Source organism: Aspergillus sclerotioniger (genome assembly GCF_003184525.1).
Source record: "Aspergillus sclerotioniger CBS 115572 chromosome Unknown BO94scaffold_22, whole genome shotgun sequence".
Classification (NCBI taxonomy): domain Eukaryota; kingdom Fungi; phylum Ascomycota; class Eurotiomycetes; order Eurotiales; family Aspergillaceae; genus Aspergillus; species Aspergillus sclerotioniger.
The window spans coordinates 121566-143727 of NW_020291012.1; the positions used below are offsets into that span (position 1 = coordinate 121566).

Consider the following 22162-nt stretch of genomic DNA (forward strand, 5'->3'; position numbering starts at 1 on the left):
GGTGGTCTGATGGGCCGGCCGACAATGTGGAGGAGATAGTGATGGGCATTAGGGTTACTGGAAGAGGGCGGGAGGGGGGACGAGACGGAGATGAAACGGCGGGCCAATGAAGCCCGGCATCTAGACTTTGATAGGCGAAAGCCCTGGACCAGGCCGTTCAGGAACGGCCCTGGCCCGCTCCACGGCCGGCCGGCCAGCGATTGGGGAGGAATCACGGGCAGTGATATTACGTGGGAGATTAGGGGACCCTCGCATTGGGAATGGGACGGCCCAAAAGAGCACTCGATAGTGGTCCGTTGGCGCTGGTGGCAGTGGTGGGATCCAAAGCATGACGAGTCGCGACTCCCGTTCGTCGTCATCACCAACGCCCCCGATACGCAATGGAATCCACTTGGCGCATGGAGTTCCGATCGAGGAGGCACCGGTATCTAATATCTATATAGACAGATCGATAGGTGGTGGATTGATTGATTTGATTTGATTTGATTACGGAGTACTAGTTTCTGCTGGTCTGCTGTCTGACAGTGGCCGATAGTGTCTGACGGGACAGTTTATTTACATTCTACTTCCTGTTCGTTCGCCTTTCTTGGCCCTCAGGCACCGCCAGGCACCTCTTTCCCGGCCTTACGTCCTCAGGCCCTCCTCGCCCGTCTGTGGCTTCCCGATCCGATTCGAGCGTGCGGGGACCATTCTGGATTGGGTAAGTGTGTCCTTCCTGTTTGGGTGCTTCCCTGTTTGGGCGATTGCGATGCCCTTCTTCTCTCTTTCTCTTTCTTTCTCTCTCGTCCTCTCTTTCTTCTCGATCTCACTTGCCACTTGATTCTCTTTCTTCACCATCTCGCAGAGCTTGTCCTGCTATCTAAGCCACTGCCCTCTGCAACACTCTTATCGGATCGGATCTGATCCGGTCTGGCTCTCGTCATCTACCTGCTACTAGTACTGCTTACACTTTTTGTCTCCCTCCTCTTCCTTCCGCCCCCCCCAAGAAGATGCCTTCGTGCATCGATCCTCTACTCCCCATATCCCCTGGGCTGTCCTGACGCAATCGCTCCCGTTTCCTTCATGTATATGGTTGTCGATCATCTGGTTTTGACCCGGTGGAGCGGTGATCCATCGCGATCTATCTTATCTTTCTGCCTATCGCTTCTAGTTCATGCTGTTAATTCTACTTCTGTTTCTCACTCCCTTTCATTGACCTTGGCTTCTTGACCGCTCCTTCCACTCCCCCGGCTCAATTGAGCTTGTTTAGAAAGAATATGCTGCTCACGCTGAAGCCCCCCTCCCAGAACGGTGTCAAAGGTCCTCATGAGTATTCAATCGTCCGCCAGTCCGTTCCAACCCCACGGTCTTCCCCGCCCCCCGTGCCTGACCTGCCGGCGGCCACCGCACCCTCGAGACCCTCGACGGACCGCTCCATGGACTCCTCGCGCTCCGGACTGCCACCTCCCGCCTCGCTGACCTTGCCCCCGCCCAGTGTGGGCTTCGCCAATGTGACCAGGGGCCCTATGAATCAGCCACTGCCGCCGCCCCCGGGCCAATGGCAGACTTCAGATGAGTCCATGCGACAGTGGCTCCAGGCCAAAGCCGAGGAGGACCGGAGGAAGCAAGAAGAAGAAAAGACACGCCAAGAGACTCTCCGGCTCGAACAGCGGAGAGTTGAGCAAAGCATGCTCCGTGATTCACTGCAGGCAGGGGTTCCGCCCCAGATGATTCCGCTCATCTTTGCTGGCATCAGTCCCGGCGGTCTGCCTCCGTCGATCTTGGAACTCACCCAACAATTCCTGGTTCAAGCCTCTGGAGCTCGCGGCTCGGCTCCCCAAATGCCTGTTCTGTCTCACGCACATCCCCATGTCCAACGCCGGTCCACACATGTTCGTCAAGACTCCCGCACCGTTCCTCCGAATCCGTATGTTGCCCCGCCGGCGCACCATCCGACAGTGCCCCCTCCGGGAGTGCTGCTGTCCCAGCCGTTGCACGCCGTTGGAGCCTCCCCTACCCCGCAACCGCTCGGTCGGCCATCGCTAGGCAATGGCCCCGCCGACCCACGCTTTCCCGTGCCAGCTATCCCCCGGATGAATCATAGGGAGTCGCAACTCCAACCACCGCCGTCCATCAATCTGAGCAACCTGCACTACGCCCCGGGGTCGTCGATCCCATCAACTCAGCCGCTACCAGGAAAGTTGGAATCTTCAACACGCCAGTCACCACCATCCCTGTATTTCCACCATTGGGTTCCTCCAGCCCAACCGCCAGGCAATGCGCCACCGGGGAGAGCCCGACAGGAGTCCCCGGGGCCCGTTCAGGAGCCCCGTCGATTAGAAATTCATAACTCTCCAGGACGAAAGAGAAAGGCCCCCGGGCCACACCACCCGGCGCCATTACCATCGTCTCGCATCCCTGAGTTCTTCCCTAGCTCATCACAGACATCCCGGCAAGGGTCGCCAGCTCCAGGAGACCATCCCCAGCAAGCAACACCGCCGACACATTCTCATCGCGCTCTCCCAAGGCCGAGCGATGCATCGCCTTCGTACCACTTTCCTGCAGGGGAGGTAATACGCGAGGGCACCAGTCGAAGACCAAGCCCGGCCAATTCTCCAGAACGCGAGACTGCGGATTATGCGAGCTTGAAGGAACAAGATGATCTGGAACGACCTGAAGAGACAGCTACGTCTGCAGGCCGTGTCACTTCACCCCGTACATCGCGAGTACAACTTGGCGAGACCGGCACCTCTGTTTTCGAGCCTCGGACTAGTCCTGCATGTTCTCCAGCAACGAAAACCTTATTGCAGCCCAAAGAGCCCGATTCTGCTTTGAGAGATTAAGATCTGTTCCTCTCTTTGCTGAACATTATCTTGATCTCCCATTCTAGGCTTGTCAACAATTGAAAGTAACGTCTTGACTTGCACTCTTGCTTGCCCTTCCGCATCAACAACTTGCGTGAGGAAAGCTAGAGCCGAGCGACAGCCGCAGCAAAGGCTATCACACATTCTACTTCCCCGTTCCCGCCTTTTCTCTCTTTACTCCAATCATAATTGGATTTCCAGCTGATACCATTGCTCTTTGTACTCGTCATGTCCTTTTCGTTTCTTCTTCTTCGTACACCATATTCACGCATAGGTCAACCCTCGACTGGATCGCGGCGGTTTCCAGGAATCTGGTGTATTTGTGAGCTTCGTCGTCCTACAGCTGTGCTGACGGGACTGGTGAAAAGTCTTGGGATAGATATTGATACCCCTGTGCGTGATTAGCCTTGCTAGAGTGGACGTGAAATTATACAGAGGAGTTTCATCCAGCATGTCGATACATTCGACGTGTTGCCAAAGTTCGACTGTGATTTGATACAAACTACGGTGTTTATTATCCGGGCAATTATGTATTATTACAGATGAGAATCTAGTAGACAAGGGGCTAGCTGCATAGGTCACGGGAAGATAAATAGACTGATAGAATGAACAGTCCTCGAAATGGGATGGGATGGGATGGGATGTGTCTACCACATTCCAAAAGAGAAGATAACACAGACAAATAGGCACGGCACGAAAGATAGACCAGGAAGTAAGTCGAGACGGGACAAAGAGAAGAAATCAACAGCCGTGAAATGAATGGGTATCAGAGCCAACAAGGGATTAAGTATGTAGTTGGTACCTAATACATAGGTAAGTAAAGTTGACATCAGCAGGGTAATGTGGTATGGTATGGTATGGCGTGGCGTAGTATAACAGAACAAGCCAAAGGAAAAGAAGAGGAAAGGACAGCAGACAACAAGGAAATGGTGTGAAGGTGTGAATGATGGTTGGTTGGTGTAGACGCGGTAATTATAATAATCAGCAGACAAGTGTAAGTAACGTATGTATGGAAGTAAACAGGGCAGGACATCCTCATGTCAATTAATGGTCAACCACCCATCGCCACTGTATGGACTCCTGCGTCGGGTTCGGATGGACTGTGCAGAAGAGCAACGAAGCCCGAGGTCTTCTTTCGCTCCAAGTGGTGGTGCTCCTGCTATTGCATCTAATTAATATTAGATGCATAGAGAGTCTGGAGGCCACGAGGGAAAGAAAGCCCTAAGAATAGGGATTAATGCTGAAGTGAGGGTGTGGATGAGTTTGTATATGTATGGGGTTCTTTCATAGTCGACTGAAAAGTTGATGTCGATCAGTAGATGGTGATATCGTGATGTGAGAGCCGTTAATGAAAAGCACGTCCATGAAATAGATGAGTAAGTCGAGTAAAGAGGTGGAAGAATAGTATAAGAATGAAAGACACAAACAAAACGACTTTTGTTCAATCATGAAGAATCGTCTGGTTGAATCGTAAGGATATCCTTCGTAAGCCAAATAGATAGGCTGTTTGAAAGAGCCGAGAAGATTATATTGGCGGTTAGTGGGCGAGTGTAAGGATTTATTATAGAAGTGAATATGGATCTGGGTATGATGGATGGTGGGGATGAAGTCCACGCTGTGGAGTATATCATCATGTCACACCATGTTTTTGTGGTTGCCTTTCATTGAGGCTTCGGTAGTGTAGTAGAGCGAATCACTAAGACGACTTCTTCCGACGGTGAACTTTCCACTCTGCTTTGGCGACCCGCATGAATAGCTCTACGTCCTTGATGGGGACCCAGCTGGTGAGAACCTTCATGGCATTCTCAAAATCGGATTCCAGGATGATGTCGCGCATCCCATCGATTAAAGCGGCGGAAGTCGCGTGGAGGACATCGAGCCCGTTCCCGAAGGCACTGGTAGGTGCCTCTTTCTTGCTCCCTTTGCCCGAGGAGCCGGGCACCGTGAGGTCGTCGGCATCGCCGAGGAGCATGAATACGTCCCAGACGCGGAGCTGGGCGGGAAATGGGATGGAATAGTTGAACAAGGTCAGGTACCACCGGGTGCCATACGCTGTGGGAGGAATCCCGATTTCGTTCTGATCTTATTAGATTCCCGTATACAGAAAGTAGAGGGGGATGGTTAGTCGGATTCCTTACCAGCTTGGCAGCAACCTCTCCTTTCTCCAACCACTCTCGTTCAAAATCTCCTAGGGCCTCCATGAGGCCTGCAAACCCCGACTGGTAGAGACGTTCCAGGCCACGCAATTGCCACAGTCGGACGAGCATAATGAATGCGTGTTCCTCGTCGTAGTAGGCAAGAAGAGTTGCAGCCAAGGCGGCCATGCCCTGGACGTATCCTGTGTCGGGGAAGTACAGGGACATCGCGTGGAGCACGCGAAATAGTAGCCGCTGGCCTCCGCGATACCGTCTGCGAAACATGATGTGGCTGGTGATGGTCCTCGGGACGTCAATGTCGATCTGGACATCATCTGGCGACGAAATCAATTGATACTCATTGAACGCTTCGATAAGCTCCTCTTCAGAAGGGCTATTGCTGTGAAGTCTGGCGCTAGCTTTCAGAAAAGCGTACCAGGCGGTTGCTCGCCATCGGTCAGGGATGCCTTTCCATGTCCGTTCAATCAGCTTGGAGCTGGTCGTGTCAAACTCGAACGTCATGCCACCGCCATCTGGGCTCCTTATCGGCCGAGCCATCTTGGTCCATTTATCTTCTCTCTCCCACTCTTTTTTCCTCGCCGCGCGGGCGGCAGCTGCATCCTGTTTCTCGCCAGGGGTTACAGGACCTGTTGGGTGAGTGAGCATATCGCTCGCCTCATCCTTAACGCGACGATCACGATTATGAGGCAGGTGGTTGGCCGCCCGACGAAACCGTGAGGTTGACCGTCGCATCATAAACGAACTATACATGCTGTGAGATGAAGTTGGCCGTATCGAAGGCTCCGACAACTTCCGCGTTGGAGACCGGCCTGTAAGGCCTGTAAAAGAGCGATTGCCCCCAATAGCCGATGGGGGGCGGATGGAATGTTTTCGACGAGGTGTCTCGGAAGCCAGAAGGAGGCTGGTAGAAACCCGCTGGATCGGACTGGGGTCGATGCCTTCGGTGGAGTTGGACGTCGGTGAACGGATGAAACCGTATCGATCTACATCACCGGCCTTGATATTCTGCCAATACTCGATGCCGCCAGCCAGCTCGTGGGCCTCTCTTTTGATGGCTGGGGTATTGTCTGGGCCGAGAGATGACACCACACTCTTTGTATCGGTACCTGATATACTGGGTCCAGAGAGACGAGAGGTTTCCATGCTGGTCGGGCCATCTTCCCACAACACACCATTTTCCATGGCCATTGACTTTGCGACCTCCGAGTCCGTCACATTTTCTTCCCCCTTCTCATACATGAGCCGTACCCGTCGCGACAGCATATCTTCGTCCGCAGAGATGGCTCTGCTTGCAATGGCACTGTGTCTGACGCGCAGGGTCGATGCAGGCTTTGACCGCCTCGGGGGCGCCTCCATATTCTCCGGCTCTGTGCTGTTCTGCTCCGAGGCAACATCAGGGGATGCCATTTCCCTCTCAGCGGGCACCTGCTGTTGTTGGTCCTCCCTGTTCTGGGTTCGTTGTCCCGCTTCTCGTCGTCTTGCCTCCTCCTGTTGGATTTGCTGTTGTAGTTGGCGTTTCGACTCCTCCTGGATGAGACTCCCGCGCTTGGAGAACCGCATGGATTGCGTCCCGAGGCCATCGAGCGCGGAGTTCGGAATATCCAGGGGTATCCCGTTGAATGGGGCCTGGATAGGAGGCACAGGGGGTGTATCGTCTTCATCCCGATCAAACTCTCCCGACTTCTTGTTTCTCAGACCACCCCATCTGCGCTCCGACCACCGAGAACCTGGACGGGAAACAGGGCGAGAGGCGGCGTCATTGACGATGATACTAGGGATGCTATTGCGCAGCGAGCGCAAGCTCACCGTCGAGGCCCCGGCCTCTGGCAAGGCAATGAATCGATTCCGCAGCGATCTCGTATTTTGTTGCGACAGCGCGGGTCCTGACTGATCCCAAGCACCCCCGGACGATGCGCTGTGTGATCTTCCCTCCGAGCACGAAGCACAATCAACTGGAACTGGGAACGAGGCAGATCGGACGGCCACAGGAGCAGTCGCAGCGATGGTTTCGTCGTAGGGAACGGTTTGAATAGTGGAGGCGGAGTCGGACATGATGGCGGCAGGTATAGAAGCGGAACGCGTTTCCACCATTATCCTGGCATGGCTTATGCCTTCACTTGGGGGTATGGGCTGCAGCTGATTAAAGAAGGCCTTTTGAGGCTTCCGGGCGATGCGGTGGTGCAAGATGCAACCAAGGGGGGGGTGTGGAGGGAGCGAGCGAAGGAGGGAGGGACAGGGAGGGAGAGGCGGGGAGAGTTGGAGCGACAAAGGAACGGATCTGGGATGGGAATCTGGCGCCGAGGGGGTTCTCGATGCGATTGATTAAGATTTGGAATAGTATTAAGATAAAAATTAAACGGTCACACGACGGAGAATGAACGACACGGGGGGAAAGAGGTCTCCTGCGTAGCAAACCATGGCCGCCCCCAACGGTGGGAGAAGAGGAGAGAGGGAGAGAGGGAGAGAGCGAGAAACGGAGAGGAGAGAGGGCTGGACCGCGGCACTTGGGCTCTGGTCGCTGGCTGCAAAGGAATTCGAGGAGATGGGGATTAAGGAATGTGGTCACGATGAGGTTATCTGGCTGATAAGAATGAGGACGAAGGAAAGAGAGCGGGAGAGAGGAATGGAGAAGAATCTCAGCTCCCGTCGTGTTGCATTAGGGAGATTTCTCCTCGTCCTGGTAGGTACGACTGAACTAGGTACGGAGTAGGTACCTACTAGGTACCAACCAACTACCAACTGACTAGTAAATAGAAAACTCGACGACGCCTACGACGCTGGCTCTTTCTTCTTCACCCAACTCCAGGCAGGGATCGCGAAGGGGGCTTGCGATCCACTATCGAATTAATTTAGTATCATTTAATCATTTAATTCCTCGGAAGGGCCACGCAGCAGTGGATCTTTACACGGTTAACTTTGCGTCGCCAGACAAGAATAGTACCTCCTCCGTCGCCCAGACGCCCGTCAATTCGCGAGTTCGTGGAATTGCGCCCCATCATTCTTCATTCCTCTATCGTGGGCCTGGCAGAAATTCCGTGCCTAACGGTTTGCCAGCGAGGATTGACGGTTGATCCCCTCGTTGCGCACACACCACCCCGGCTGGAAATTGGGGCTCCCAGCATGGATCTGATGCGCACACACAGACATACTGTTCGTTCCAATACATTTTTTTATTTCTTGGCTGATCTCTTTTTTTCCTTCTTTTTTTCTTCTTATCTTTTTCTTCCTTAAATTCCCTTTTCTTTTTGTGATGGAGGGTGTGACATCAGGGGGACTGGCTGGGAAAAGGGGAAAGCGGGCAACGTCACTAGTATCGATTGAGTCGTGACTAGGTAGTAGATAGGTAGGTAGGAGGATGTCCTGAGCAGCGCCCCTTGACCGAGGTGAAGAATCAAGAACAGGTTTAACTCACTGTGTATATAGTATATCCTCAAACGCTCTGCTCCACTTCCCTGATTACCTATCTACATCCGGTCTACTTACATGCAAGGACTGGTTCCCTTTTTTTGGTTTTCCTTTATCCTCTTGCGCTGAGTGCCCTTCTCCTTCCGCCGGTTTCCAGGTTTCATATCAAACCTAATTTGCCCTTAGATATCGACTCCCACTGTTAACTCCGAGAAGGCCAGAATCCAGCTGTCCTTCAATGCAAGACCCAGAGGCCAAGCGTACACCCAGTGCACACGGCCCCTCCACGCAGATCCGCCCATTCCTAGTCCACAAAAGAAAGCAGGGGGAAGAGTATAATCGCTCATGAGAATCGATGATTGTCCGTCCCTAGCCAATGGTCGTACCACCTTGATCTCAGGCCACCGCAGCTGTGTTGATACCAGATCGAGACCCTTCGCGTGCGGACCGTGCTGGTTCAATTGGTTCCTTGGGTAGGAGTTCTATCTGACGCACTAGGAAACTCTTCTCATCGGTGAATTGATCATCGTCTGTCCGATCCTCCAGGAACCTTGGTAGGAACTTCAACAGCCGATCACGATTGTTGATCAGGATTCGCTGCACCGGTACCGATTTGTTCGGGTTTGCAACAAACACCTGAATTATTTTCATTGTCAGAGGCATGCATAATTGCAAACCGTTAAGCTGAACTCTGCCCACATACCTTGAAAACGTGGAATCCCTCGTACTGGACCATCTTCCGGTCATCCCGCAGCAACTTCATGCACAGCTTGAGGTTTTCGCCACTCTCAACATAGGCCATCATCACATTGTAGTTTGCCCGATCAAGCAGAATCTCTCCTAGAAGCTTGATGCTCTGTCGTTTAGTGACATACGAACTGGACTGTACAAGTACTTCGTTGAATTTGGAGAAGAAGCGATCGAAGTTTGTCGCTAGATAGCCAGTCACGATGGATTTGTGGCGGGTCAAGATCTCCTGTGGGTTTGTTAGCATCACCCAACGGTACGGTTCGAGAGGTGAGCAGGGTTTCTCACCCTAAATGTTGTGAATGAATCTGCGCTCAGTTCAAAGCTGCCTCGGTCAATCCAGTAAAAGAACCTCCAGAATATACCATTTCCTTCTTGTGGCACGCCAGGCTGGACCTCTGTAAGTCGGATCGCGGGCTCCCCTTCTTCCGACTGGTCATAGAGAATGATCGCCGCAATAACGTCGAATTTTAACGCTTCTCGCAAGATAGTGCCGCATGGCATTGCACTTTGACTATGCTCATAACCATTGCACAGTTCGATGATAACTTCGGGTCGTTTATGGACAATGTATGAGATAACGGGAGGGTCGGCATGTGTTGCATTGACGGGCTTGAATCGAAGGATATGTGAGAAGATGGTCTGCGTGTCCTTCCGGGCCTCGAACGGGAGACGATGGAGACCTTGAGCTAGTTCGTAGAGCAAGTCTTCTTGAAGGGTGGCATGTACTAATGCTTGGACTTGCTCAGGGGATACCTCGATTTCTACAACAGAGCCCACGTCAGTCAATCCATGCGGGAAGTATCTCTGCTCTCGCACCCGCGCTGCACAAACAGGGCGATTGGAGAGAAAGTGTGAGTCAAACATACCTTGAGTACCCTGAACGATCAGTTTCATCTGAGATAGTTGTTTTGCTAATTCATCCTCAACCTATAGGGGTTCCGATTCAGTGGGCGGTTCTTTGTTTTCGGGTTGCTTATCGGGCGCAGTGAACGTGAACAAGGCAGAGCGAAGGGACCGACCTTGGCAGTTGTTGGTGATTCCCGAAGTCTCACCAAGAGCTCCTTGATTGATCGGGCAATATCAGACGGCTGGCGTGATCGGCCGCGGTTGAAGAAGAAAGCCATGGCTGTTTGGATCGGCAACGGAACCCAAATAACGTATGAAGGCGGCGTGATGTTGAGTCTTTATATATCAAGGCGGCAGATTAGCACAAGAGACATGCAACGGATAGCAACCCCGACATACCGAATTCCACAGACTCTCAGTGGCAGCAACCACGATCTCCGAGGGTAGTAGTTTGACGGGCGAGCGAGCGAGCGAGAGCCGTCTGGTCCGATCTCCTTGGAGGGAAGCGGTGACGCTGTTGGCGGGGAAGCCGCTGGCCTCAGGCGGTTATCTGCGTAGCGTATCGCAGTTCTGGGCCCGTCAGGTGGATAAACAAAGTCGCCAAATCCTCCTGCCGGCGGGGCTGCCTTTTCCGAGTTTTTCTATTTTTTCCATTTTTTAACTTTTTTCCGGCGGGATTCTCGACCTCAACCCCTCCTCACGTCCCTCTCTGTACCTGATTCTCGGTAGCTATCGGACTGGACGTCTTCGTTTCGCGTTGATCATAATACTGACGGCACCGTCGAATCTGCCCCGTTCGGTCGAGATTTAGAAAACCGAACCCGGCCCCATTCATCCCATGAGAAACCGCTTCAGTTGGTTTTGTTTCCCCGCAGCCGCACCATGTCTGCTTCCGCCCTCCCCTCGGAGCGTCTGCCCATCGACAACGATGCACGCTCCATATCTTCCGACGATTCGGAAGTTAGCAATGAGGAAGGCTGGGAAGACGTTGAACCCGATGACGAGACCCAGCCTGTCGTTGGCTTGTTCTCCGACAAAGTCTACTCCGACGTGCGGGTAATGCTGAAGGAGACCAAAGAAAAGTACAATTTTGACCTGCGGAGGATTCAAAAGGAGCTCGGTGTGTAGTCAATTGTATTGGATTTAGCATTTGATATTTCATCCGCTGCTCAGGCCCGGACGATCTCTATTGGATGATACCACGATTTATACCATGGCTAACACATATCAATTTGCGTTCTGCTATCAGACTTGGATTTCCTGGGAACTATTAAATTGGTCAACTACGTCCGGACTCAGGTGAAGGAGGGAAACATGTCTCCCGACGTTTCTTCCGCGGACAAGTTCGACGATGAAGTTTATCTGAAGCCTGTATTGGAGGACGATGCTCTTCTCTACAGTCTGGATGACATTGAAGACGAGACGCCCGAAACGGCTGGCGGTACCGATGCTGAGAGACGTGTCATCGAGCTCCAGGAGGACTTGGAACGCCTTCAAACCCAGTTCTCTGAGTACAGAGAGGCCGTACAGAAGTCGATGGAAGAACAATTAGCCAAGGAGGATGAGAAGCTTGGTACTTCCCCAAGCGTTCTGTCGGCACAAAAGGCCGCTAGCAAGATTGAAGAAGCAGACGCGGACTACTTCACGTCCTATGCCTACAACGGTATGGCTTCCTTGACCCTCTGGGTGTTGGTCTCTTTTACTAACGCGCTGCCTCTCTAGCAATTCACGAGTCCATGCTCAAGGATGCCATCCGCACTGACGCCTATCGTGACTTCGTGTACGAGAACAAGCATGTGTTCAAGGATAAGGTCGTCCTTGATGTTGGTTGCGGAACTGGAATTCTGTCCATGTTCTGTGCCAAGGCTGGTGCGAAAAAGGTCATCTCGGTCGATAATTCCAACATTATCGATAGGGCCAAGGAAATCATCTATGAGAATGGCTTCGGTGATGTTATAACGTATGCCCGCAGTATCTTCGATATCAACGGATTGAGTAACTGACATTTGAATTTCTAGGTGCGTCCGCGGTAAGATTGAGGAAGTTACCCTGCCTGTCCAGCAGGTTGACATCATCATTTCTGAATGGATGGGCTATGGCCTTTTGTTTGAGGCCATGTTCGATTCGGTCATCTACGCACGGGATCGGTATCTCGCCCCGGGAGGACTCATGGTCCCATCGCACGCTACGCTCCGTATTGCGCCTTTCGCCGACTCTGAGTTCATCTCCAACCACATCTCATTCTGGAAGAGTGTTTACGGCTTCAATATGAGCAGCATGCTCACGGGTATATACGATGAGGCTTTGGTCCGTACCGTGCCGCCGTCATCGATTCCTGGCGATTCTGCCGTCTTCCTTCCCCTTCCTCTACACACCATCACCGTCGATGAGCTGTCATTCCTGAAAGAATTTCAGGTCACGCTCAATGAAGACATTGACTCGCTGGATGGTTGGACCGTCTGGTTCGACATTTTCTTCATGCCCTCGAGGGAGTCCCCCATTGCAGACGATGCCATTCCTTCCGAAATGCAGAAGAAGGGCATTGTCGCCTTCACCACGGGGCCCTATGGCACCGAGACGCACTGGCAACAGGCTGTCCTTCTCGTTGACCGCGAGAAGAAGAGAGGTGTGCCCTTGAAGAAGGGACAGACTATCACTGGAAAGGTCGGTTATCAGAAAAAGTCGGAGAAATCACGCTCCTTGGATATTACCATCGAATGGGAAGCGCAGGAAACTGAAAAGGGTGCCCAGAAGTGGGGACTGCAGTGAGCATATATATTTATAGTGTTCTTCACACACCTCAGGGTCATTACCCACTTCAATCCAAAACTAGAAGCATAACCATACCTTGGGTAGTTTTAGTTCGTATCATATGCCCAGGGCGGGCTTTCATAAACGGTAACCAGCCGAGCAGTGCCACTGAGTACAAGTAATGATCACTTATGTCTCGGTCTGGGTTCTTCATCATGGCGTCCGGTATCCTCACGTCGGGTGTGACGATCATGGTGAGAGCGCTGGGAGCGTGAACCAGAATGAGAGTTTCGTCGATGCGAACGATCTCGATTTCTATCTCTGCGAGGTCGATGATGCCGATGAGATCTCCGATCCTGAGCGTCCCGGTGTTTATCTGGGAAAGAATCAAGCCTGAAGTCCTGGAGGCTGTCCTTAGACGGCGATCTCCTGCTGCGGTGAGAAGACCGGCGCTTTTCGGTCATTTTCAGAGCTTCCAACTCTCGATTCCGTTCGTCATTCCACCGTTTTCTTTCCTGTTCAACCGCCTTCAGCTGGCGAACACCTTTTCTCATGGCCGCGAGCGGGTCATTGACGTTCATGCGAGCTTTCTCCCTCTCCCTCCTCAGGGGATCCTCATTTCCCCAGACATCCTTGCTTAACGCAGATTCAAGATCTATACCCTCACGCTGCGAAGACGAATACCACGGGGCTTGGCCCACGGGTTGTCGATAACCCGCCGCGTTGGAGAATCGCATCGTGTATTGATCTTCGTAGCCTCGCCGCTTTTCTGCCGCTTCTTTCTCTGCTTCTGCATTCTTCTCTACGGGCTTGTGCTTCGCCTCTGAAGGAAACAGATCAATGTGGCCAGTACTATCGTGAAGTGGCGCATCACTCGAACGTGCGGGGGCTTGTTGTTCCCGCCTAACCAGTGCTGACTGTGCGTTTTCCCGCGCAACCCTGATGTCCCTGTCGGTGTCATTTTCCCCTGCTAGGCGTCTTCTTTTCCGCGATCGTCCTGTATCATCGGTGTAGGCTTTCCGGTCTGGTTGGGAGGCGGATGGTGCTGAGGGCGGCGGAGGTGGCGTCGAAGGCCGTTCGCCGCGGAGTATTTGAATCCTTCGATCAGCATCAACTTCCTGCATACGACGTTCCTCTTCCTCCTCTCGGGCTTTTGCCTGGGCTTCGTCGCGCCGAACGCGCTCGATGTTCCCTGTGTTGTAGACATTCCATGACTTCTTGCCGAGGAGGTGACTGCGGACGAGACGATTTGTAAGTATTCAAGCATGGCAGAACAGGAACGGGAGTTTTGACTGACAGAGGCATCTTGAACAACAAATTCCCTGGCAGGACTAGACACGTCAAGCTTCCAGGATAACAGGTGCTCGAGGGTAGCGTCATCGGTGAGGACGGACTGACGGAGGGGGGCGGGCCGATCGATGGGGCAAGCTAAGTCAGGGTACCTTGCCTAAGCCTCACTTGCGTCCATGTGTCGCGAACGGAGCTCCCCCCCAACCCAACCCAACCCAACCAACTCTCAAAGCCGCCACTTCTTCTCACTCTCCTTATTCTCGCCTCTTCGGCCAACTTCCTGCCATCAGCTATTGCGTTCTTGCTCATATACTATCTAGTACTAGTAATTATTGGGTCGTCTGATCACTTGCTTAACGCAACAGCTGCCGGCAGCATAGCATCGCATCGCATCGCCTCGCCCTCCCCCACGCTCAACCCGCATTTGCCTTTCGGCTCGGAATTGACTGCATATCCTTATAATCTGCGTCTTACACGCCTACGCTCCTTCGATTGAAGATGTTCAACCGCAACAACTATCCTTCTGTGCCTAATCCTTTCGGCTCTCGCCCCTCTCGAGGTGACGGTTATTCCACCCCAAGCCAGGGACAACCTCCTTACCCACCTAGGTCGGGTGCAAGGTATGAATATGAACCTCACCCTCGCGAACTATAAGGATAGGGTGGCTGATTCACTGGGTACTTAGTCCCGGAGGATACGGAACTCCGCCGCAGTCTATGGGAAGACCCCCGCAAATGCCTCCAAGGAATCCGGTCGGCGAGAAGCCTGTAAGCTCAGGCCGAGCATGGACGCTGCGCCCTGCGAAGAGTCCGGATAATGTTTATACATTCGGAAACTTGTATGTCAGGATGCGAGAGCTTTCTTGATTGTCGACTCTAACTGTGCGCAGGGTTGCCGTTTCCACCCAGGATTTCCCACCCTCCCGCGATGGACACGATCTCCTACTTCTTATCAACGACCTCTATGTCTTCTCCGCACGTCCGCTCGACGGGTTCCCTCCGGGCCACATCAGCATGTCGGATCCCCAGCGAACATGGGCCGGTGTCGCTTTCACGGACACCGTCAAGGTCCAGATTTACGACCCCTTCAGTCAGGGCGGAGAGGCATACGTCGGTTCTACAGATATCGAGGTGGGATTTGCGGGGAAAAAGAGAGTCGAGACTCCCTACGATCAAGATGAGTTGGGAAGTGCTGTGATCAAGGTAGGGCTTTTTGTCTTCCGTCAAGAAATGTGCAGCATCTGATAAACACAGAACTTCGAAAACCAAATTTTTGCTCCCGGTCAGAAGATCCTCATGGACCATCGGAGTATTCCTCTTCTATTGACGGTCAAAACCGTCCAGAGAGTTGACCTGTCTTCTGAGACACCTGATCCTAACAGAGGAAGTGTCGAGACGGATCCTGCGGCGAGAGGTATCCTTACTAGGCACTCTCAGATTAACTTCTTCAAGGATGCTCGTACCGGTATCAACATGAAGCCTTCGAACCGCCGGCCAGCAGCCAACTCTATCATCCAACCTGATTTCAAGTTCGAGAATATGGGGATCGGTGGTCTTGATTCGGAATTTAGCACCATATTCCGTCGTGCGTTTGCCTCTCGTATTTTCCCTCCAGGACTGGTGGAAAAGCTCGGACTGCAACACGTCAAGGGCATCCTGCTATACGGTCCTCCGGGAACGGGTAAAACATTGATTGCTCGACAAATCGGAAAGATGTTGAATGCCAGGGAACCTAAGGTCATCAACGGACCGGAAGTACTAAACAAGTACGTTGGTCAATCCGAAGAGAACATCCGAAAACTATTTGCAGATGCCGAAAAGGAGTACAAGGAGAAGGGCGAAGAAAGCGGCCTCCACATTATCATCTTTGATGAACTGGATGCTGTCTGTAAGCAGCGTGGCAGTGGAGCGGGTGGTGGTACTGGTGTCGGTGATAGCGTGGTGAACCAATTGCTCTCGAAACTTGATGGTGTTGATCAGCTGAACAACATTCTGCTCATTGGTATGACCAATAGAAAGGACATGATTGACGAAGCACTGTTGCGTCCTGGTCGTCTCGAAGTTCATATGGAGATCTCTCTTCCTGACGAGTCGGGTCGAGCCCAGATCCTCAAGATCCACACCCAGAAAATGCGGGATAACAACGTCATGGACGATGATGTTGACCTACCCGAGCTGGCTCTAATGACTAAGAACTTCTCTGGTGCTGAAATTGCTGGTCTTGTCAAGTCCGCATCTTCCTTTGCATTCTCCCGGCATATCAAGGTCGGAACGATGGCCAGCATCAGTGACGATGTCGTGAACATGAAGGTCAACCGGTCTGATTTCCACCATGCGCTTGATGAGGTCAAACCCGCATTTGGTGTTTCTGAAGAAGAGCTTTCAAGCCGTATCCAATATGGCATCATGCACTTTTCGCCCGTCATTAATGAAATTCTAAAGGAGGGAGAATTGTTTGTAAAACAAGTCAGCAATGCTGAATCCTCGCCCCTGTTCTCAGTACTGCTCCATGGCCCCCCCGCAAGTGGCAAGACTGCCCTCGCAGCTCGGATTGCCATCGATTCTGGCTTCCCATTCATCAAACTGATCAGCCCCGAGGATATGGTTGGTTTCAGCGAGATGGCCAAGGTCCAGCATATCAGCAAGATCTTTGATGATGCATACAAGAGTCGTACAAGTGTTGTCGTTGTTGATAACATCGAGAGACTCATTGAGTGGGTTCCTATCGGGCCTCGCTTCAGCAATACGATTTTGCAGACCTTGATGGTCTTCTTGAAGAAGCAGCCGAACAAGGGTCGGCGACTTTTGATTCTAGCAACTTCGACGGAGCGAGCCGTGCTGAAGCAGCTGGATGTATACAATTCCTTCAATGCTGACATTATGGTACCGAATGTTATGACATATGACGAGTTGAAACACATTCTGGAGCAGTCTGGCGCATTCGACGAACAGGAAGTCGGACAGGTGCTGGCGAGCATTGGGGGTATTTCGGACGACCGATCCATTGGGGTGGGTGTGAAAAAGGTTCTTCTGGGTATTGAGACAGCCAAGCAGGATACGGATAAAGTTGGACGCTTTGTGCGTGTCATCAACAGGGCTATCGAGGAGGAGCGTACTTTTGCGTAGCGAGTTGTGGACTCTCCGATATCATTGTTACGTTGGTTATTCACTTGTATACTGCTACAACAGGTGTTAATTATGACAATCATATGATTATGTACTGGATATGCCGCTGGTTCTGCCAACCCGGCAAGTTCTTTGATAATTGGGTTCTAGTATTCAATAAAGTGGTGGTGGCAGGAAAACTCCTGTTCCATGAGGGAATCCCCCGTGTTCCTTCACTTGGCCTACGAATACCACCTTCCCGCGCCGATAACACTTCTCTGTCGCTGCTCTTCATCTCATCGGTCTCTCATCTCCCACTCTCATTTCAACACACCCCTTCAAATCATTTATTCCCTCAAGTTTACGACAGCATTTGTTGATCGCAATGTCGGCCTGTACTATTTCCCCCAAGCAGATACTAAAACGAGAGTTGTCGCAGCGGGAGTATGAGTTGTTGCAAGAATGGGCTCCAGAAACCCTGAAGGATTACACCCTTCCCAAGCCTAATCCTCCCATGAACCGATTGCCCCAGTACCAGACGGTGCCCAGCCAACTTCAAGGCCCGAGCCCCCGACGCTCTAAGGTTCGATCCTCGTCTGTCTACGAGGAATGGAAGTCTCAGGCTTCGCATGGAAGGACCGTGAACGAAACCCCGACCATGGCAGTGAGCAAGGAGAATCAATCTGACGCGACTGTTTCTCCTACGAATGCCAGAGTCAATAGCAACCAGCCTGGCAGTCCGTCATCTCCAGCATCTCCCGCATCTCCTGCAACTTCCGCAGGCGCAAAGCTTTGTCCTCAGGAGCCTGTTAAGATCGTCACATCGAACAGTGAGTAACACGTCTTTCTGTAGTAGTTCATAAAACAAAATCTGACCTTTTTTCTCTTCGTCTAGATCACTACGCAAAGCCGACTGTGAGCACCAGCAATCGGTCTATGACGAGCCCAGTCTCTAAAATGGCATCTAAAGCCGGGGAGCATAGCAACAAGACCAAAGGCTTAGAGAACCGTCAGAGGCCACGTCAGGACATCATTGTTTACACGGCCCCGAACGGGTGCAAAGTCCGCAGGGATGTCCTGTCCAAATGGTCCCTCGGGATCAAGACTTCCAACAAGCTTACAATTTATTTCCGGCCAAACTTCGTCGAAGACCCGTGGAAAGGTTTGAAACCGGTGCTGACTATCTCCCATAAACATTGGTGGTGAGTCTTATGCCCTTCTCTTCGTTGGATATGACCATTGCATCGGTACAGTGCTTATATGGGTATTGATATAGACCTCGATCGCACGGCGAGAATTATTGAAGGTGGGGCTTCGAATCTGAATATTTTAAAGGTGACTGTGTGGCTTACATGTGCTTCGTCCTCTGTGGTGATTGGATGATGTACCATGAAGATTGTACACAGCAATTCGCTATGTGGATTAACAGCACACACTAGCGAAGTAGATATTGGTTGGTGGACACTGATGATTCAAAGCCCCCTAAAAATGGCTATTTCTCATATCAAGGCAGGACTTTGTATGTGCTAGGCAAACGAAGTAGACAGATGAGCAGTGATTGTAACTACTCAATCCCGATGCACCAAATTCGTACGGAAACATTATGATCAAGCCGAATGGGAAGACTTGTTCTCGAAACTGTAAAAATCCAAATGCGACGTCATCGAGATTCGTGGACAAATAAATCGTCAGGTAGTCCAAAACTAAATGTAGTACCTCGACTCTGTGGCCCCTGAACATGCAACCCCATGAACAGATTGTACCAACCACCACCGTTTGAACTCCTGCAACTTCCTCATCTGGAACCCCTTCCCCGTGGAAAATATAAAATGTATGAACTAAGAAGGAATTTATCATGGAAGCAACCAGCTGCAATTTGACACTGTAAAAATGACTATTTCTACAATACGTTCCATCCAATTCCCCAATCCTCGATGAAGAGCTATGACGACACTGTTTGATCTGGTGATGGATCAACTCCTTTGTCGCGGATTGATGTTTCAGGGGGCCGCAGCTAGGGTACGTACTTCCGTGTCAAATCTTATCCTTCCTTTACCCATGTCTCTTTGTCACTTCATCCTAGGCTTGAAATCCAGCAACCACAAATCGAACTATTCAATCTACCTGTTTTCCGGTAGGACTTCCTTTTTTCTCCAGTCTTTCCTTCACCTAGTCAGGAATGTACTCGTGTGCTGGTGATTTTATGACCCTTCCAGGTCCCTGAGTGACTACCTATCATTATTCCACGGGCGATTAGAAGTATGGTTTGAGACAGAGTCTGAGTCAGGTCTATGTGTCAGTAAGTTACCTCGAGCTAACTCACTCCTAATCTCTCTGTCCAAATGGTGACCTTTCACCCCACCCTTATGCCTGGATTGATCCTTGCTGACTACAGTTTGTGCACTGCTAGCTCCACTGCATATTTGACTCCTGAGACAGTCTCAACGAAAGCCTCTAGAGTGGGCTAACTCCGAATAAGCTCATGCACCGTGTGGTGCAAGCAACCCAACACCCAATAGCCGCAACCCCTGACCGTGGCAGGACGGCCATTGCCCGCACAAAAGCGGCAACCAACGCATCCTGAACTAGAGGGTGGAGCGGAACAGGCGGTGCAGACATGCCCGCTGGCGGAGTGGGGTCATCAGTTCAGCTCCGCTCATCTAATGCGGGGTGGTTCGGAGTCAGAGGATATGGGTCAGGAAATGTGATATGATCCAGGTTCAGCACGCACAAATACCTGAATACAGTTGTTTCATGTCCGAAGAAATCCGTGCTGTATAGAATCTGTTGCCAGGAATGTTGCTCATGTTCCGGTTTCACTGGAATGCACCGCAGGATACCTCAGGGGACCGTGCCACGCTCCCCCCACAAGTCCATCCCGCCAAGGGTGATCAAGTGTGATTCGGGGTTGGCACATGATCTAGACCCTGCTCGTCACAAGCTTGTTTGCGAATCTCGCCTTGAATCCACCTGTTCTAGCCTGATGCATGGTGGGCGTTCTTTGCACGTGGATCTGGCTTCGATAACCATGACCTCGCCCACCACGACAAGTGCTGCAGCTGTTATCGATGATTCAGATCACCAAATTTCAGAGATTAAACAGTGTATTCCACCGGAATTGATGCATTATTTAGATGAGACGCGTCTATGAAGAAAGACTGCGCCCGAGAAAAAAGCAAAGAGGTGTACCATCCCAAAATCCCAACAGTCGCAAGATATCGCAAAAAGTCCAAATCGCCTATCAAGAAAGCACGCCTGAACCGAACCCCGAAAACCAATTTTCCCCAACCAAAAGCTGTCATCATCTTTGTCAGATGTGTACCTCCCAAATCGTGAACAAAATTGAAACAAACAGAGCCAAAGACCAAGAAGGCCACTGGCTAAATTTAGTCGTCCAAGGTGTATTTCTTGGCCGATCGTCTATACTCATCGGGAAAAGCTTTCTCAGCTTTTGTCTTCAAAGCACTAGAATTTTGCGACCTGTTAGCATTTTTAAGTCTGGATGCGTCAGACCTCCTGGCGCATCTGCTGCTGCAACTGCATTGCCAAGAATCATGTCGACAGCGGAGCGCGGCGGACACACGTGCGACCCGTCAGCGGAGCGGAGTCCATTGACAATCGTCATGTGTGACGCAGGGGTATGTCTCGGGAACGGGATTGAGGACTCACTTCACACGCTTCTGGGTCCATTCCAAGTCACGCTTGGTCTCACGAGCAACCTTGATACCATCGTTAAAAGTGGCACGAACACCCTTTAGACGACGTTGAGCGAGGGCTTGCAATTCCAAAAGCTCCCGTTGTTTGGCATTCAATTGACCGGAGCTGGTGTAAGAAATCATCAGCTTGATATCCTCGCTATTCAAGTTACAGGCGGAAGACCGAATAAGTTCGACCAACGGAGGGAACCAAATCCCCCGATTTGGCAATAGGGCAGCTCACGTTTGGGCCTGCATCGCCAATCCCTTGTCCAATGGGGTGGGATCGAAAACATCCTGCATGCGGTCATTCAAAATGTCGACAACATCCACACCAGAATACGAGACAGAGCTCGATTCATAGTCGCCACCAATGCTGCCGGAGCCGTAACTGAAACCTGCAGAAGTGCGGCTTCCTGCAGTTGTGCTGGTGTCGGAGATGTCTGGAGGAGATCCGGACACCCTGCTGACGGGATAGAGGCTGGCGGGAGCTGGCGCCTTGGACGGGACATTGATGGGAAGAGAAGGGGACTGGTACTGATGGGTCGTCATGATGATGCGTCGGGCTTCTGGGTTCGCAGCAGCGTCCAGAACAAAGTAAACAGAAGGGGGAAGAAGACAAGACTTGTCAAGCTGCAAAGCAGAATAAAGACCAGCACCCTGATGGGAAATGATATATGAGATGACGATAGAGGCAGGGTCACGAGGAAAGACTTGACGTCAAGTCGGCAACAGGACTTGATGAGATAGAAGAGAAAGAAGGAGAAGAAGAAGACGAGGACAAGATGAGGGTTTATATAGCCCTCACCGGAGAGTCTTCCATCCGGCGGGAAGTTCCATGACGAGGACGGTAACCTCCCCCGGGAGGGGGTGATGGGATGGGCGATTGATCCATTGGGCATTGGGCCATTCCGGAAGGCTTCTTTCCCACCCCCCCTTTGACCCTCGCCCTCCCATCTCCTCCATTGCTCTCCAATCCCAACCCCCCAATTCCGCCCGTCCCTCAGTCTCTCGCCGCCAATTCGCTCCTTTCTCCGAATTGACCCCGCTCTGGCTGGGAAGACGAAAATTCAGGGGAGATTTATGAATGGCCGGAGACTGGTCCAGCCCGTCCCATACCTCCTCCACTCAGACCCCAACCCGCGCTCCGTGGCAATTTGTCGGGCATCCAGTCTGTCTCAGGTTCAGTTTCCCCTCTTGGGTTGCAATGGGCTAAAAAGTCATCAAAGATATAAAGGGGGGCTTCGAGGACAACGAGCCAGCTTGTACGCTTCCAAATCTGCTCTTTGGGGGATGTGCGGAGTTACATGTATTTCCTCTGC

At 51.9% G+C, this 22162-nt stretch overlaps 9 protein-coding genes across 9 annotated transcripts; 5 read left to right on the forward strand and 4 right to left on the reverse strand.

Annotated features, from left to right (window-relative positions):
- Positions 1-1256: 1256 nt before the first annotated feature.
- On the forward strand, positions 1257-2822 carry BO94DRAFT_470831 (uncharacterized protein; the record flags this gene model as incomplete). Its single annotated transcript, XM_025608353.1, has 1 exon — positions 1257-2822. One exon carries the CDS (start codon positions 1257-1259, stop codon positions 2820-2822), a length of 1566 nt encoding a protein of 521 aa, XP_025465150.1.
- A 1717-nt stretch (positions 2823-4539) lies between these two features.
- Positions 4540-7090, reverse strand: BO94DRAFT_471182 (putative TBC domain protein; the record flags this gene model as incomplete). Its single annotated transcript, XM_025608370.1, has 2 exons — positions 4540-4920; positions 4982-7090. The coding sequence occupies 2 exons, from the start codon at positions 7088-7090 to the stop codon at positions 4540-4542; spliced, it is 2490 nt and encodes an 829-aa protein (XP_025465151.1).
- A 325-nt stretch (positions 7091-7415) lies between these two features.
- On the forward strand, positions 7416-8070 carry BO94DRAFT_548293 (uncharacterized protein; the record flags this gene model as incomplete). Its single annotated transcript, XM_025613389.1, has 2 exons — positions 7416-7683; positions 7754-8070. The coding sequence occupies 2 exons, from the start codon at positions 7416-7418 to the stop codon at positions 8068-8070; spliced, it is 585 nt and encodes a 194-aa protein (XP_025465152.1).
- Positions 8071-8427: 357 nt separating this feature from the next.
- Positions 8428-10584, reverse strand: BO94DRAFT_496712 (Mo25 family protein). The gene is made up of 6 exons (XM_025609300.1): positions 10400-10584; positions 10174-10336; positions 10021-10081; positions 9440-9915; positions 9108-9380; positions 8428-9040 (listed from the first exon to the last, which is right to left on the reverse strand). Exons 2-6 carry the CDS (start codon positions 10276-10278, stop codon positions 8801-8803), a joined length of 1155 nt encoding a protein of 384 aa, XP_025465153.1. The 5' UTR covers positions 10279-10336; positions 10400-10584; the 3' UTR covers positions 8428-8800.
- Positions 10585-10661: 77 nt separating this feature from the next.
- Positions 10662-12847, forward strand: BO94DRAFT_537171 (protein arginine methyltransferase RmtB). The gene is made up of 4 exons (XM_025612205.1): positions 10662-11120; positions 11250-11663; positions 11723-11960; positions 12019-12847. The coding sequence occupies exons 1-4, from the start codon at positions 10883-10885 to the stop codon at positions 12767-12769; spliced, it is 1641 nt and encodes a 546-aa protein (XP_025465154.1). The 5' UTR covers positions 10662-10882; the 3' UTR covers positions 12770-12847.
- A 324-nt stretch (positions 12848-13171) lies between these two features.
- BO94DRAFT_521132 (uncharacterized protein) lies at positions 13172-14133 on the reverse strand (the record flags this gene model as incomplete). The annotated part of the gene is made up of 2 exons (XM_025610135.1): positions 13172-13984; positions 14049-14133. Coding segments are annotated over 2 exons (896 nt in total), but the record flags the coding sequence as incomplete, so codon positions are not given.
- A 124-nt stretch (positions 14134-14257) lies between these two features.
- On the forward strand, positions 14258-17392 carry BO94DRAFT_537173 (AAA family ATPase SEC18). The gene is made up of 4 exons (XM_025612206.1): positions 14258-14661; positions 14727-14879; positions 14931-15243; positions 15295-17392. Exons 1-4 carry the CDS (start codon positions 14540-14542, stop codon positions 17164-17166), a joined length of 2460 nt encoding a protein of 819 aa, XP_025465156.1. The 5' UTR covers positions 14258-14539; the 3' UTR covers positions 17167-17392.
- Positions 17393-17530: 138 nt separating this feature from the next.
- On the forward strand, positions 17531-18351 carry BO94DRAFT_587756 (uncharacterized protein; the record flags this gene model as incomplete). Its single annotated transcript, XM_025615849.1, has 2 exons — positions 17531-17975; positions 18041-18351. The coding sequence occupies 2 exons, from the start codon at positions 17531-17533 to the stop codon at positions 18349-18351; spliced, it is 756 nt and encodes a 251-aa protein (XP_025465157.1).
- A 1881-nt stretch (positions 18352-20232) lies between these two features.
- Positions 20233-21752, reverse strand: BO94DRAFT_537175 (KxDL motif-containing protein). Its single transcript, XM_025612207.1, has 3 exons — positions 21085-21752; positions 20815-20967; positions 20233-20610 (listed from the first exon to the last, which is right to left on the reverse strand). The coding sequence occupies exons 1-3, from the start codon at positions 21390-21392 to the stop codon at positions 20532-20534; spliced, it is 540 nt and encodes a 179-aa protein (XP_025465158.1). The 5' UTR covers positions 21393-21752; the 3' UTR covers positions 20233-20531.
- Positions 21753-22162: the final 410 nt, after the last annotated feature.

Excerpts from the sequence above, each read along its gene's own strand:
- BO94DRAFT_537173 (XM_025612206.1), top strand. The coding sequence starts at position 14,540 with ATGTTCAACCGCAACAACTATCCTTCTGTGCCTAATCCTTTCGGCTCT. Across the intron at positions 14,662-14,726 it reads CCACCTAGGTCGGGTGCAAG|TCCCGGAGGATACGGAACTC; the intron begins GTATGAATATGA and ends CTGGGTACTTAG. Across the intron at positions 14,880-14,930 it reads GTTTATACATTCGGAAACTT|GGTTGCCGTTTCCACCCAGG; the intron begins GTATGTCAGGAT and ends AACTGTGCGCAG.
- BO94DRAFT_496712 (XM_025609300.1), bottom strand. The coding sequence starts at position 10,278 with ATGGCTTTCTTCTTCAACCGCGGCCGATCACGCCAGCCGTCTGATATT. Across the intron at positions 10,082-10,173 it reads AATCACCAACAACTGCCAAG|GTTGAGGATGAATTAGCAAA; the intron begins GTCGGTCCCTTC and ends GAACCCCTATAG. Across the intron at positions 9,041-9,107 it reads AGGGATTCCACGTTTTCAAG|GTGTTTGTTGCAAACCCGAA; the intron begins GTATGTGGGCAG and ends AAAATAATTCAG.
- BO94DRAFT_537171 (XM_025612205.1), top strand. The coding sequence starts at position 10,883 with ATGTCTGCTTCCGCCCTCCCCTCGGAGCGTCTGCCCATCGACAACGAT. Across the intron at positions 11,664-11,722 it reads CACGTCCTATGCCTACAACG|CAATTCACGAGTCCATGCTC; the intron begins GTATGGCTTCCT and ends CTGCCTCTCTAG. Across the intron at positions 11,961-12,018 it reads GGCTTCGGTGATGTTATAAC|GTGCGTCCGCGGTAAGATTG; the intron begins GTATGCCCGCAG and ends TTGAATTTCTAG.
- BO94DRAFT_537175 (XM_025612207.1), bottom strand. The coding sequence starts at position 21,392 with ATGACGACCCATCAGTACCAGTCCCCTTCTCTTCCCATCAATGTCCCG. Across the intron at positions 20,968-21,084 it reads TTGGCGATGCAGGCCCAAAC|CTCCGGTCAATTGAATGCCA; the intron begins GTGAGCTGCCCT and ends TTCTTACACCAG. Across the intron at positions 20,611-20,814 it reads TGGACCCAGAAGCGTGTGAA|TGCTTTGAAGACAAAAGCTG; the intron begins GTGAGTCCTCAA and ends GCAAAATTCTAG.